This window comes from Phasianus colchicus, chromosome Z, assembly GCF_987193195.1.
Source record: "Phasianus colchicus chromosome Z, bPhaCol1.hap1.1, whole genome shotgun sequence".
In the NCBI taxonomy this organism is placed as follows: Eukaryota; Metazoa; Chordata; class Aves; order Galliformes; family Phasianidae; genus Phasianus; species Phasianus colchicus.
Genome location: NC_143476.1, coordinates 71,434,729 through 71,450,610, shown reverse-complemented (window position 1 = coordinate 71,450,610; position 15,882 = coordinate 71,434,729). Strand labels below are relative to the sequence as shown.

At 38.4% G+C, this 15,882-nt stretch overlaps 1 protein-coding gene across 8 annotated transcripts in view; it reads right to left on the bottom strand.

The window, feature by feature from the left end:
* ADAMTS6 (ADAM metallopeptidase with thrombospondin type 1 motif 6) overlaps positions 1 to 15,882 on the bottom strand; it is a 160,150-nt gene that overhangs the window by 95,023 nt on the left and 49,245 nt on the right. For all 8 annotated transcript variants that reach the window (XM_090132549.1, XM_090132552.1, XM_090132550.1 and 5 more), the window contains 2 exons: positions 5,438 to 5,481; positions 2,096 to 2,201 (listed from right to left, as the gene is read on the bottom strand). In XM_090132549.1, coding sequence (XP_089988675.1) covers positions 2,096 to 2,201; positions 5,438 to 5,481 — 150 coding nt within the window. The remainder of the gene's footprint in view (positions 1 to 2,095; positions 2,202 to 5,437; positions 5,482 to 15,882) is intronic.

Here is a 15,882-nt window from a genome sequence, read left to right as displayed (position 1 = left end):
CATTGGCCTTTTTGGCCATCAAGGCACACTGCTGGCTCATGGCCAACTTGTCGTCCACCAGGACCCCCAGGTTTTTCTCTGCACAGGTCCTCTCCAGCAGGTCATGTCCCAGTTTGTATTCAATTCATGTTGAATGTTGTGTGTGGTTCTGAGCTCCATAATATAAAAAGGATGCTAAGGTCCTTAAAAGCCTTCAGAGGAAGACAATGAAGCAGACGACAGTGCTGGAGTTTAAAATTATCATAGGCACCATCCTACATAATGGGGGTCTGAGGGCCCCACGGCATTATCACTGGTTTTGAAGACAGGGCTGAAAAGGGCATTATACCTTTCTGCTTTGTCTGAAACCTTATTTGAGAAGTGATCAACCTAACCAAGTAATGGACCAATGTTATCTCTGGTCCTCCATTTGCTGTTAAAATGCTCTATTTTGGTGTCCTCCACAGTACTGACTGGCTTAAACTCTGAGCTTTGACCACACAAATTTTCTCCCTACAGCAGCAGCCAGAATCTCTGTATTCCTGCCATTTCACTCAATCTTATTTCCAGTGGCCATACACTTTCTTTTCTTAGCCAAGCACGATGACCAGCATTTTGGAATAGCCTGTTCCTGTGCTCCTCACAGCTAGTACTTAAAAAGTGAAGCAGTGACGGATTCCAATGCTTTCAAAAACAGTTTCCCATGGGACCATTAAACTAGTTCCCTGAATCTGCTCTTCTCATATCCAGAGCTGAACTTTTAATGGCAGTTTTCCATCTATCACCAAAGATTTTAAACTTAACTACTTAAATTAAGATCTATGTTCTATAAATCAAATGTTGTAATCCCGATAGCTTTGAATGATAACAGAGCTGCATATATATATTTTTTCATGTATCACTGAAATAACCTTAATAAAGTGCATAGTTACATGACATATAGATTAGAACGAAGATATGGTTATTTTTTTCTTCTTGAACACATGACTTAAATTCACAGCAACACTGCATATCACAATTAACAAGAACTTTAGTTTCTTAATATTAGAAATATATTTTCCTCTACCTTTTTCACCTCACACAAATAAAGAAAAAAAGGGAAGAAAATGATGATGACAAAAATTACAAGTGTGTTATATTATTTTTGCTAGGATTTTATACAATTGCTTTTGAATTTTAGAATTCATCCACTTCAGTGCAACTGCAGTATTACATTACTGCATAATGTAAATGAGATCATACTTGCCAAGTGATTATCCTGCACGATAGGTGTTAAACATAAGTGTTTACTTCCAATCCTGCTTTTTATCAGCAGATTGATAGCTTCCATTTCAATATGCATTTAAACTTACAGCAGTTGTATCAAGTAATGATTGGAAAAACATGTGACCTATAAACTCAGTGTTGGTCAACCCATGTAAGGAAAAAGAAAACCTCTTTATAAAAGAAAGTGTCTAGTCTTTTTAGAGTCATCACAATGTGCTAGCAAGGCCTGCTTTTGAAGGAAGACATGGAGTACTTCACAACCAATTACGTAATTTATAATTCATATACTTAATCATTCTCATAACATCATGCTTTTCAGAGTGATATACTAACGTTTAAAATGCACAAGTGATGTTATGGCTTTTTTATACATCTCATGCTTGAATGAAAGAAGACTGATAGTGTATGAATACTGACAAGAGAAGCAATGTTTTATTTAAAAGAGTTTGAATTGTATTTAAGACAAAATAATGAAAAGCAAAGAAGAACCTTAAAACCACTTTCGCTTCATAAAGAAATGTAGACAAGTAAGAGATGGGACAAAGAAATTTTTTTCAAACTCTAATATTAAAAATATGAAACAGTAGGAGGGTTGTGAGCCAAATCTCAATAGCACAGATTAAACTGGAATCTGAAATCAAAGGGTAAACAGTAAGTCTTCAGTTCTAAAATTAAAGCTCTTGATAAAATATAATTAATAAAAGGTAGTGCTACTTATGAATACTTTATACGGAAACATGGAGCACCAGAATAGGGACGGTACAGCCATGCAGAAAAAATGATATCTATGATTAAACTAATAGTAAAAATATGATACATTAAAACATATTCTTTTTGTAAACTCACTCACTTGTGACCAATCTCATGTGCAATGGTAAAAGCTGAACCTAGGCCAATGTCTTCATTAATGCTGCAGCTCCTTTCAGGCTCACACATTCCAGCCACAGAGGCCAAGCCTGAATAAACAGAAGGAGACACAAAGGGTCATGCCAAGGTGTTTCAGTCTTAAAAGCCCTAGTTATAAATGCCTGGATTCTTTTTAATAATCTCTATGCACAGAAGGAGCAGTTGGCAAAAGGTTAACTTTCTAGTCATTTGCAAAATCACTGGGGGGAATTTCACTTTGCCGGCTAGACATTAATATTTTTTGAACTGCAGTCAGTGCTGGAAAATGTCTAGACTAGGGGTTAGATTTATAAATTTTACTTCTGGTAACTTGGGACCACCTAGTAACTTGAGCCAGAAAAGGGAATTCAAGAAAGCATTTCTATTTTAACATTCTTGAGGCTGAAGAAAGCAAAATGTATCCACATTATTTTTCTAAAGAAATCTGTTTAAGTTTAGTGGGTTCATAAAAACATACAAGCAACTTTTTTAGCTACAAGAAGCACCATATGGTACTTAAAAAAAAATTATAAAAACAAAACTGCATGCATCAATGAAGAGAAGGGGGAGACGTTAATAAGTTCATTTAAACAAGGAAGTCTTTTCCATTTATCTTCTATTATCTTCTGGAACTAAAACCTTTCTATATGACAAGTGTTTCTAAAAATTTTCTTTAAAGAAAGCAAGGCACAGGCATTTCCAGAATATCGTTCTTCATTATTTTTTAGATTCTTCAGAAATAGAGTATCACACAACATATTGTAGACAAAATACGCTACCCACTAGAGAAATCTCTAAGCATCACATTATTTGATATATCCCTTTCTAGGGTTATCTGAAAAAAAGCAGTAATCCTTTCTTTTGGTGAAATTACCTGCAAAATTAACTACACTGTGATAGAATAATAACTGGGAACAGCGTGACTTTGCTATGCAAAAAGAAAAAAAAACATACTCTTCTTGAAAGAGTAGGCACTTCAAATTATTCTTTTTGGACTACCAGCAAGCAAGCAATCAGATGGCAATGCTTCCTAGCTGAGTCCACGTGAGTAAGTAACCTGGAGCTACAGGAGCTGGTTGGTAGAATAAAGCACTGACATTCAGTGCTATTCCTCTATTTATTTATTATATTCCTCTATACTAGTTTTACCTCTGTAACTCAAACATTAACATTACACGTGGTTCAAAATTTCCAACAGGAAAAAAATGTCAGAGGCTATCATTAGGATTTAGACCTTAGAGTCTCCCTTAGGCATACACAGGAATATCTGGGAAGTACATGTTCTGACTTGCTTTTCTCTGCAATAAATCAAGTCAGCACACAACGGAACTACTCTGATAACCAAAGCAACATGGGCAAAAGGCAATAATGTCAGCTTGTTGAACTTCCATCAAAACAGACTACTCTAAATCAAATCACTGAAGCAGGCATAAGCACTGAAAGCAGGATCAGAATTAAAAACTCTAGCTACTGACAGGCGTGTACACTGCTTGCTTTGTGCAAAGCTTTGTGTAGAAAATAGAATAATTACAGTTCACATGCCTAACTTATGCTATTCTAACAGAGCAGCAAATTCTGAATATAACATGGTAATACTTTTGTAACAACTTTCCCCAGCAAAGTCACCATATTGGGGTGGTGAAGTCATCTCTATCTTCAGATTTTTTTCACTGAATGCTTGCTTAGTGACTTATTGGACCATACTAATAACATACAGTTATGTACTAAGCCTGCAGAAAGTAACAGAGATCAAGTAAAGAACACAGTCTATAGCTCAGATCAAAGGAGAAGGGGCCTTCTCTGCTGAAAAAAAACTGCTGCAGAGAAATCTGAGTTCTATCTCCGTGCAGCTCTATGTAAGATTCCCTGTTCTAGGAAACTACAACAGAAAAGAGATGTCTGTTCTTCTGTAAAGCCTTCACTTCTGTTTCTTCCTGGAACACCAGTGATTCACATTTGTTCTGACCTTTTGAGACCTGAGAGTTTTGTTCATAGACAGCTTAAACTGATGCTTTAGTTACTGGAGGTCAGTGGGACCTGAGCGTATTAAATGCCTTGCAAAAGAGGGCCATGGAGCTTTATCTCTTCTCCAGTACAGTGCTTATAATGGAAGTACACCGTCACAGTTTTAGAGCCAAGGGTCTCATAACAGTACTTTGATACAATACATTATTTGATTTTTGAAGCAGAATTTGCTTTGCGTCTTATACAGAAACGACTAGTACACTAAAGACCTGTATTAAAAATATCACATATAAATATCAAGCAGTTTGTGAGTGAATGTTCTCCCTTTTAAATTCTCTTATCACTTGCTAAGACAACTTCTCAACATCAGTGAAGACAGTCTCTTCAGTTTTGTCTCCTCCATGGAGGTATCAAAAGAAGCCAATTACATTTAGAAATTAATAATCATATTTTGCCTTTTACTCAAACATGCTGTTAACATACTTTGTATTTCCAATTGGTGAAAAAATTGATACCTTTCTCCTCATGTAAACTAATTTCCTTTGCCACAAGTGTATTACAGGGAAAGACAAAGCAAATACAGTTATGAACTCTCGTTATTAACAATCTGAACTAGCAAAATTAGAATTGTATCTTGAATTACTTCTGAGTAAATTTGAAAAATGCATAAACATTACAATAGTCTTTGAAAAACATATCTTTAATTCATTAAAGCACTACTACAGGTAATATCTATATTACAGTAAACAACTTTTGGTGACAAATTTAGGAATGAACAACCCTGCACCTAGGATTTCTATATGTGATTCTCCATTGTCAAAGCTTCTAAGAAGTTTCGCGCTATTACTGCAATTTATATTACAGTGTTATTTTTTCCAAGTTCATGGAAGGAAAAGTCTGAAGCAATGCACCTCAAGAATAACAGAGCAACAGTGTAACTCTTAAAGCCCTTTTCTTTCCTAGCTTGATTTTTTAAAAATGTTCTTGAGGTCTTCTACTTGTATTTTGTAATACCTCACGGAAAGAGGTTAAATGATAATAAATGGTAAGTTCTCTCCTCTAATTACTGCTTCATAAATTTGAGTAATCTTCTAGGTTTTAGCAGTATTACAGCTGCCAGAGATGAGACGTCCATCAGCAGCTCATTTAACTTAAACTTCCAGTGATCTATCAAAGCATATACCCATCTAGATTACCTCCTATTATTCACATTTATAAAACGATAAAACAGTATTTTGAAAACATAAACTTTAAAAATCTCAGCAGTCAATAAATCAACATCTGCGTATAAAGCAAAGAAACAAATTCAAATACAAACTGAAATTTCTATTTATTATCTTACCCAGAGTTCCACATGGTTTATTCTTATAAGTGCAGATATCATATCTGTTAAAGAGAAAAAAGTAGATAAAATACGTCAGAGAATTAGATTTGTAAAATATTTTGTATATTTATCACATATCTGTATCATAGATCAAGTTGTCAGACAGCAATCATCTTAATTATGTGCAGCCAGCTGGTGTCGGCATTTTCTACACTCTGGTGTAAACCACAAGCTGCAGCGCACTCGCAGCTGCTGGCTACAGGCCAGTGGGACACCTGCCAGCAAGAAAAAAATGGTTGAAGTGAATCTCTGTAATCACCAGCTCCATAAAGCAGTCTACCACAGCGTTATGAAGTTACAGAAGCATGTCTCTGGACTGCTACTGCTTCAAAACACTTGACTTCTACTTTCTGAACATACTGGAATTCCCTACAGTCTTGCACTTCAAAACAAACAGTATTAATTGCAAGTCCTAGTATTTAGATTTTGATTCTAACTGAAGACAGTAACTTTTGATCATAACACCAAACATTAGAGGAAATCTTAAGAACTGGCACTGTAATTCTCATCTCTTTTTCTTACAGTGATTATATGTGTCCTAAGAGCAAGCTACAATGAACTAAAATGAAAAACACACCTCTGCCAAAAACTAAATAATATATTTAAAGGAAAATTTCCTTTATTTTAGATATGATCCATCAAATAAAGAAACTAAAGCTTTTGTGCAGTTAACATGCAAATTTCTTCAGTGACTTAGCTAATCATAATAAGTGTGTCCTGCAACAGTCATAATTCATGAATGACAACTTCGTATTTTGAGTATGCAAATCTATGATATGGCTAGTGATATGAGAACACTCTTATTATGTCTTTGAATTTCTAGGACTTACTCTGATTTCCTTGCAGTGTGTTCCAGAAAAATTCCCATTATTTTGGATGGCAAGAGAAAACAAAGACAATAAGATCTTTTTGCTTTAATTTTTAACCTAAATATATACTATTTCCAGACCACCGACCACTTCTGTTAAAAGTAACCTAAGTGCTGTTTTCAAAAAGCTTATAACATGGAAGCCAGATCATGAGATAAATACCTTTCAGAGTTAACAGAGTTAATGTCTGTCTGTAAGCCAAATCCATGGACAAAATAACAAAGCTTAAAATTTGGAACAAATCCAGTAAATTCTCTGTGCATGTAGACTGCTGTGACCATATGGAGTCCCTGGGATTTTTAAAGGTACTAAACATGGATCGGTTTGCTGGATGAAGCTTTAATTTTCAACTCAGATTTCCATATGCACTGATCTCACCAAAGTGGCTCAAACTCTGTCACCTTAAATGCAACATAAAGCCCTCACTGATGTCCCATTTGCTGTTTCTGGAAAGGACTGCACTCAGATCAGCATTGTTATACAGAATGTGTCAGAATACAGTTAGGTTTTGTATGTTACAAAGCTGAAGCACAACAAAGAAAGACTTCATTGAGCATTTTCTGCCTTTAATATCTATACAGAAACAAATTTAGAACTAACTCATTTAGGACAGAGTCTGAACCTAGCGCTTTTGAAGTTCATGCAAAATGATTCGTCAAAGCAAACACGGATCAGAATTCTTTAATGAGAAAATTCACATTTGCCTGAATTCTCTTAAAAGGGAGTTTAGAATATTCAACACCAGAAAGTCTGTGCAATTCACAGCAGTTACTGTTCTTCTCATGCTTTTTAATAGTGAACAATAATAGAAAAAAAATCAATTAATGCCATGTTTCCTTCGATAAAATGGATATTTAAGAAGAAGGCCAGTTCCAATACTCAAATAAAAAGCTGTTACTGACTTCAGTGGAGCTGAAAATTTACCCTTATGGCCTCCATCTGCTTACTCTCACGTAGGTATAAAGCAGAAGGTATTTCCTCACATTCAATTAAGTTTCAAAATATATTGCTGATAAGAGCGTAAGACATGAATTAAATCCTTTGTTTCTCTTACACTTTTGAAAAACAAAGACCAAATCCTTCTGATTCATTGTGGCGGCTAGTGAATATTCTGCTTTATATTTTTTGTAAGAAAGCTTGATGATAATGAAACTTAAATTAGGATAATTAAATAAAATTAACAATATATTTTATTTTCCAGTCAGTAAGATATTTTTGCAAGATCAATCCCAGAGAGTAACAGTATTCTAATTATGGTTTGATTAGATATTCAAAAAAACAATTTAACAGAATTAATATACAATAAATTAGGCTTCATCTAGGCAGCATTCATACATTCTCTTCTTCATTCTCAAAAGAAAGAAAAAATATCTAAGTTTTCAAAGTCCACCTGCACCATTCTCTTCAAGTTCTGTGTGTTTTTTTTTTTCTTTTTTCCCTTTCATTAGCTTCAGCTTGCAATTTTTTCTAAAGATGGTATCATTTTCATGTACTGAAATGTTCAATTCGACCTGCTAATCTATGTGATTCAAAAAAATCACGCTAGTTTGTCTTTCTGGGTTTTTACACCACTTCCACCACTTTACTTTGAATTATCAAGGAATCCATTTAACAATGAAGATCCAACAGATACAACATTTTTTATTTTCACAGAATTTGAAGGCAAAAGAACCATCAATCTAGCTGGCTCTTGTCTATACCGCTTGCTTTCAAATCTTAAATGAAGAAAATAGTACAAAGAGAGGGGCTTTTTTCCACCAGTAACTCTTGATCAGTAAGATGCACAGTCATTACATACACTGTGGGAGTTGTCACACTCATCACATGGCTCTAGAAAGCTTCCCTCTAGAAGAAAAACTCTTGCTCCTTCTTTCTTTCAGTTTCATGCAAAATGTGGGAGAGAGCAAGTCTATAAATACCTAAAACAATTTCTCTCACTAAAGCATAATATCTGAAACAGATTCAGGGTAAAACACAAACATAAACGGGGACTATCCAGATCAAAACCCAAACAGTATTATGATAAACTTTTAATTTTAAAGAAAGATCAGAGAATCACAGAATGGTTTGAGTTGGAAAAGATCTTAAAGGTCATCTAGCTCCAGCCCTCTGCTGGAAGGGACACTGTCAAAGAATCAAAGAAATTAAAGAATCAAAGAATGGCCTGGGTTGAAAAGCACCACAATGATCATCCAGTTTCAATCCCCCTGCTATGTGCAGGGTTGCCAACCATTAGACCAGGCTGCCCAGAGCCACAGCCAGCCTGGCCTTGAATGCCTCCAGGGGTGAAGCATTTACAATCTCCTTGGGCAACCTGTTCCAGTGTGTCACCACCCTCTGGGTGAAACACTTCCTCCAAATATCTAACCTAAACCTCCCCTGTCTTAGTTCAAAACCATTCTCCCTTGTCCTGTCAGTATCCCTCCTCATAAACTGTCGTGCGCACTTCCTTCCAATAGACAAAGTTATCTGAAACCCCATTCAACCTGATCTTGAACATCTCCAAAAATGGGGCACCCACAGTTTCCCCAGACAACCCATTTCAGTGTCTCATCACACCCTCAAAGTGAAGAATTTCTTCCTATGTCTAATCTAAATCTACCCTCTTTCAATGTAAAACCATTATGCCTTCTCCTGTCAATATATATCCCTGCAAAAAGTCTCCATCTTTAGGTCTCCTGCATGGAATAAAAGGCTGTAATGATGTCTCCGCAGAGCCTCCTCTTCTCCAGGCTGAACAACTCCAATTCCCCTTGCTTGCATTCACAGCAGCAGTGCTTCAGCATCATGACCCTCCTCTGGACCTTCACAAACAGCTCCATGTTCTTCTTGTGCTGGGAGCCCCAGTGATGAACACAATACTGCAGAGATTTGACCCATGGCAACTAAACTCAGGAATTTCCAGGTAAAATTCAGAAGGTGACCACACAATTATTAACACACAAAATGTATGCATCTACTCTGTTCTGGAGAAGAAAGCTTATTAGGTGCCAGCAGTTCTAAGCCCAAGAAAACTGTCAGTGATGTCTAATTTCATTTATGAGTACAGAATAAACTCTGGAAGAAGCCCTAGTTATCTACAAAGCTGACCTGTAGAAAAATCTCTTTTGCATATCTTATGAGTATGACAATCCTGACTGCATGAGCAGGTCACTTAAATTAAATATGTAAGAAGGATGGGCTCTTTGTAAATACTGCAAGTACGGCTCCATCTTCTCAGATAATTCATTTACAGCTACTATAAATCCAAGATGAGCTGGGTAACAAAGAATAGAATGACAAAGTGCTGTGGAAAAAATTACCAAGACAGATGGAATATAAATGCAAAAAATATGCAGAAATTCAGGCTGGATGAAACAAAGTGGACATAAGACACTATTTCAAGGCAGTTGGATATGTACTTTATACATGCAACACAACAAGATCCACCAATTAAGAAGCTTGAAAGTAAAAGACCAGCAGAAAACAAAATAAAGCCTAAGAACTGGTAGGAGGGGAGGGGGAGTTGCCCTCTATGTTAAGTGGATAGACTGCTAAGAGCTGTTTCTGAGTAAGAGCCATGACCAGGTTGAGAGCTTATGGTTTAAAATCAAGGATCGGTCCAGCAAAGGACATCTAGTGATTGGGGTCTGCTACAGGCCACCTGATCAAGGAAGCCTGTTGCCAAGGCCTTCTTGCTTCAACTGCAGGAAGTCTCACACTCGCAGGCTCTTGACCTGATGGGGGATTTCAATCACCCGGATATCTGGTGGGATAGCAGCACGGTGGGTGGCAGACAATCCAGGAGATTCCTAGAGTCTTTGAGGATAACTTCCTGATCCAGGTAATAGACGGACCAAAGCAAGGTGAAGCCTTACTAGACCTGGTGCTCACCAATGCACCAGGAAGGAAAGCATTAGAAAGCTAAGACTGGAGGCAGCCTGGTCTGCGGCAATCATATCCTGGTGGGGTTTGTAATCTTCAGGAATGCAGAACTGGCAAAAATGAGAGTCAGGACCTTGAACTTCAGGAGAGCAAACTTCAAGGAACTGCTGAGTGGGATCTTCTGGGAAACTGTCCTTAAGAGCATAGGTACATAACAGAGCTGGCAGCTCTTTAAGTATACCCTTCTGAGAGTGCAAGAGCAGAAGAAGAAATTGAGCAGAGTAAGTGGGCAACCAGCATGACTGAGCAAGGACCTGCAGCTTAAACTGAGGGAAAAGAGGGAAATGTACAGGAAGTGGAAGCAGGGTTGTGAGCCTGGGAAGAATATGGGGACACCATCTGCCTGTGTAGAGGTAGAATCAGGAAAGCCAAGTCACAGACAGAGCTGAACTTGGGAAGGGATGTGAAAAATAACAAGAAGAGATTCTTCAGGTACATAAGCAGGAAGAGACAGACCAAGGAGAGTTCCCACTCTGATTAATGAGGATGAAGAACTTGCTTCCTCAGACATGGAAAAAGCTGAAGTACTCGATGAGCGCTTCACCTCAGTATGCAATGGTGGTCAGATTCCTCTCCATGTCTGCCGGGACAATGTACCTCTAGGTGAGGTTGTGGGGAGCAGATTCCAACCCACTGTAACAGTGGAACAAGTCTGAGACCTCCTCACAAAATTGAATGTATATAAGTCCATGGGGCCAGACAGTATCTATCCTAGGGTTCTGAGAGAGATGGCTGATGTGGCTGCCGAGCTGCTCTCCATCATATTTGAAAAATCATGGCTGGCAGGTGAAATCCCCAGTGACTGGAAAAAGGGAAACATTACTCCCACTTTGAAGAAAGGGAGAAACGATGACCTGGGGAACTACAGGCTGGTGAGCCTCACCACTGTGCCTGGGAAGATCATGAAACAGATCCCCCTAGAAGCTATGTTAAGGCACATACAAGACAAAGAGGTGACTCAAGACAGCCAGCATGGCTTCACCAAGGGCAGATTGTGCCCGACCAATCTGGTGGCCTTCTATGATGGAGAGTGATGACATAGGTGTACAGGGGAAGAGCAATGGATCCATCTACATGGACTTCTGCAAAGCCTTTGACATGATTCCTCACCACATCCTTCTCTCCAAATTGGAGAGGTATGGATTTGAAAGATTGACGGTTTGGCGGATTAAGAACTGGATCAACTCTTTGTGTACTATGTCTGGCTGGAGGTCGGTCACAAGTGCTATCCCCCAAGGGTCAGTTCTGGGACTAGTGCTCTTCAACATTTTCATCAATGACACAGACAGTGGCATCGAGTGCACCCTCAGCAAGTCTGCAAATAACACCAAGCTGAGCGGTGCAGTTGATACACTGGAGGGAAGAGAAGCCATCCAGAGGGACCTAGACAAGCTGGAGAATTGGGCCCATGAGAACATAATGAGGTTCAACAAGGCCAAGTGCAAGGTGTTGCACTTGCGTCAGGGCAATCCTTGAGATCTTCTTCAGAGTAGCCCTGCAGAGAAGGACTTGGGTGTCCTGGTGAACAAGAAGCTTGGTGGACTTGAGCCAGCAGTGTGTGCTTGCAGCCCAGAAGGCCAACTGTGTTCTGGGCTGCATTAAAAAAGGGGTCACCAGCAGGAAGACGGAAGTGATTGTCCCCCTCTACTTGGCTCTTGTGAAGCCCCATCTGGAGTACTGTGTCCCAGCCTGGGGCCCCCAGCACAGGAAGGACAGGGAGCTCTTTTAGTGGGTCCAGAGGAGGGCCACTAAGATGAATGGAGGGCTGGAGCACCTCTCCTGTGAAGAAAGGTTGAGGGAACTGAGCTTGTTTAGCTTGGAGAAGAGGCAGCTACAGGGAGACCTCATTGTGGCCTTCCAGTATTTGTAGGCAGCATAAAAACAGGAGGGGGGAATGACTGTTTACATGGGTGGATAGCAATAGGACAAGGGGAAATGGTTTTAAACTGAGACAGAAGAGATTTAGGTTAGATATTAGGAGTAAATTTTTCACACAGAGGGTGGTGACACACTGGAAAAGGAGGTTGTGTGTGGTGCCGCATCCAGCCTGGTCTAGTGGTTGGTGACCCTGCCTGTGGCAGAGGAGTTGAAGCTAGATGATCACTGTGGTCCTTTTCAACCCAGGCCATTCTATGATTACATGCTTCTATGAACTAGTTCAGTTCAAAGTTTAAACTGAACCACCTACTACAATTATCAGTTAATTTTTATGGAATGTTTCCAAGTGTGTTATTCCAGAAAACAAAGTTTTATTTTTCATTTGTTTTAAACCAAATCCTAATTTTAACACTTTTTATCATAACAGATTTTTTATAATAAATTTTTCTTTTAAGTTTTTAAGGGTCCTTATATATCCTTGTTCAATGATAATGCATTCCTTAGAATGCGTTCCTTAGAATTTGATCTTCTTTACTTTTTACTTTTCATGTTGTGCAACTTATTCAAATATGGTCTGACTACAACTGGATGCACAGGTAAGTGCTAAAACACAAGTTACAAAAAAAAAGTATTTTATGTAAGTTAACTTAATTTCAACACCCAGAGCTATAAACTGAACTGCTGCTGATCAAAATGAAATTTCAGACCTCCAATAAAGAAATCAACAATTTCTAAATTACAAAAAAAATAGAAGTGAAATAGAAGTGAAAAAAAAATTCAAACAGTGAGTTGAGTGTCAACATACTCTTTTTCATAAATAGCTATGTTTTAAAAGTTATTTTGCAAGTACAGACAACTTCACTAATGCTACTGTGTGTGGAAAAACAGCTATAAAACCAATACTGGCATCTGATCAATTCTTTTAATAAACTTTTCATTGTAATTCCTCAATAGTTTTCCACCTTTAAGATAATTTGGTCATTCGCTAAACTTGCACAGGTTACAAACAGTAATACACATATATAACACAATACTTGCTGATCTCTTTCTAAAACTTTTACTACAGTATATACTTAGACTTACAGAAAGTGGTACACCACAACAGCATTCTGCCTTAAAATAAAGTACACGTCTTATTTGGCTTCTTCCTCAAAAGCCTCAAACCAAAAAGAGCTATTTAAACCAAGGAAGGAAAAGCGTAACATATATGTTACGCATCACTCAACAGAAATATCTTTTTCTATTATTAGTTTTCCATGTGTTGAAAATGCCACAGACAACAAAGTCTGGCTCTGTTGGATTTTTTACTGATATTTAAGTTTGTTGGATAAATGACATCCTGAATTACAAAATATCTGAGCTAGAAAAACCATTATCACTTTAATTTCTAATTCTTTGATTTACAGGAAGAGAAATACGTAAAACAAAATATCAACAGAGAGCTATTTATCTTCATTAATATCCTGTTGTATCAGTATTGTATCAGTAGTTTCAGCCTAGGCTAGCAACCTAAAGATCCATCTCACTTCTTTACATCTTCATACCCTGCTCCCACTTTTGTGCTTATGCATTTAGTATCAGCACCCAAGATAAAGAACTCAAAATATGTCGTCAGTAAACTGAGATCAGCAGTTCAGATACACACAGGTCAATCATTATACAGAAAAAGCTCCAGGCCTTCTGGAAGGCTTACCCACCCTGCAATAAATCCATCCATCCTTTCCAGAGTATATAAACTCTATTCCACACTAGATTTTTGGTTCTTTTCAACACTGAGATTCCTCAACCTTATCACTGAATAAACTCTATGTCACTGTAAACATTGTTGAATTCTGAGAAGTAATTATGACAGTCAGACACAAGGCTTACAAGCTAGACACCATGAAGCAATAAAAATAATCAGATCAGTTATATTCTGTTATACATTTGATTTTCTTTTCCTGGAATAGTTCCTAATCCACTGTCATTTTATAATAGTGCACCAGAATAATTAGAGCTACCTACATGAGCGACAAACATTCACAAATGACAGTCATAACCTTATAATTATTCAGAGACTACTGAAAGACTCAGGTTTCGCCCTATAACAGGACTGTAGAGAATATTTTACTTACTGTATTCTGTTCCTCAAAACTGAATTCCACAGCTTTATTACATTCTCGGTACCTTTCCAAAATTTACATGTATGTGATTACCGAGAGTTAGTTTAGAGAACAGAAGTTTTTTGCTATTTAATCCAAGTACATTGCTAAAAATATTTGTATCTGTGCATTCAAGGAAAGTCTGGCGACAGATGGACAAAAGCTCTGTTCAAAGGACATTTACTAAGAGTATCACAAGCAGCTTGTAAGGCAATGTTTCTCAGAATGTTCTAATGCAAAAAGGTCTGGGAAAGATAAGCAAAATTAATTGCATAGGCATGGTTAGTTGCATCCTGCAGCACAGCAGAAAATATTATGCTAAACTGTGTATAGGAAAGCAGTAGTCCAGACCTTAGGCAGGAGGGAAACAGTTAGCAGCTACGCCTACTAGCCACAATTTACAGATGTAAATCTGTATGGATGTACAGATATAAGTGAAATAGAGTAAACATGTAAAGCCTAGGATTTAGAAATACTACCGTTTCTCATTTTTTGTTTGTACTATATGAACATTCCAAAGAACAGATTACCATATTTTCCTAGTCAAAATTTCATCATGTTAAGAAACATACATGGCATGGGCAGAATGCAAACAATCAAGAAGTACTACGGCAGTGACAGAGTTAACTTTTCCACAGAGAGAAATACAAATATCTTACAGATACAGAATAGAATCAGAATATTTCAAGTTGAAAAGGACACCCAAGGATTATGCGAGTCCAACTCCTGGCTCCACAAAGAATCATCCAAAATTCAATCGATAAGTGTGAGAGCGTAGTTCCAACAGTTTGTGAACTCTGGCAGCTCCGTGCCATCACCAACTCCCTAAGGAATGTGTTCCACAGCCTGACCACCCTCTGGCAAAGAACCTGTCCCTAACCCTAACCTCCCCTGGCACAGCTCCATGCCGTTCCCTCGGGCCCTGTCACTGTCACACAGAGCAGAGCTCAGCGCTGCCCTCCGCTTCCTGTGAGGAGCTGCAGCCGCCATCAGGCCTCCCCTCAGCTCCTCTGCTCTGCATTGAACAAACCCCAGGACCACTGCTGGTCTGCATTTGTCTAGCCTTCTAGATCCTTCTCAAACTTAGCAGTCCTCCACAGACACTCTCTAATACCTTTATGGCCTCCTTATATTGTGGTGCTCAAACCACACCCAGTGGCTACATAGCACAGAGCAGAGGAATAAACCCCTCCCTCACGCACTGGCAGTGCTGGGCCTGGTGCCAACAGGGTACAGATGGCCCTTTGGTCTGCTTGGGCACACTGCTGGCTCATGTTAATTTGCCATCAACCAGAGCCCCAGATCCCTCTTTGCGGGGCTGCTTTCTAGCCTCTCATCCCTCTATTTGTACATACCCAGGATTGCCCCATATATATTCAGGATTGCCCCATTCCCAAAGCACAGTCCACCACTTGCTCCTGCTACACTTCATGCTTTTAGTGATTGCTTGGCCTTCCAGTTTGTCAGGATCTCTGCAAAGCCTCTCCACTCTGAGGGAGTCAGTAGCAGCGAGAGACAGTATTGAAAGCCTTGCCATAATACAGAAAGATAACGTCAACTAGCCTCATTTGGTCAATGGTTTTCTTAACAT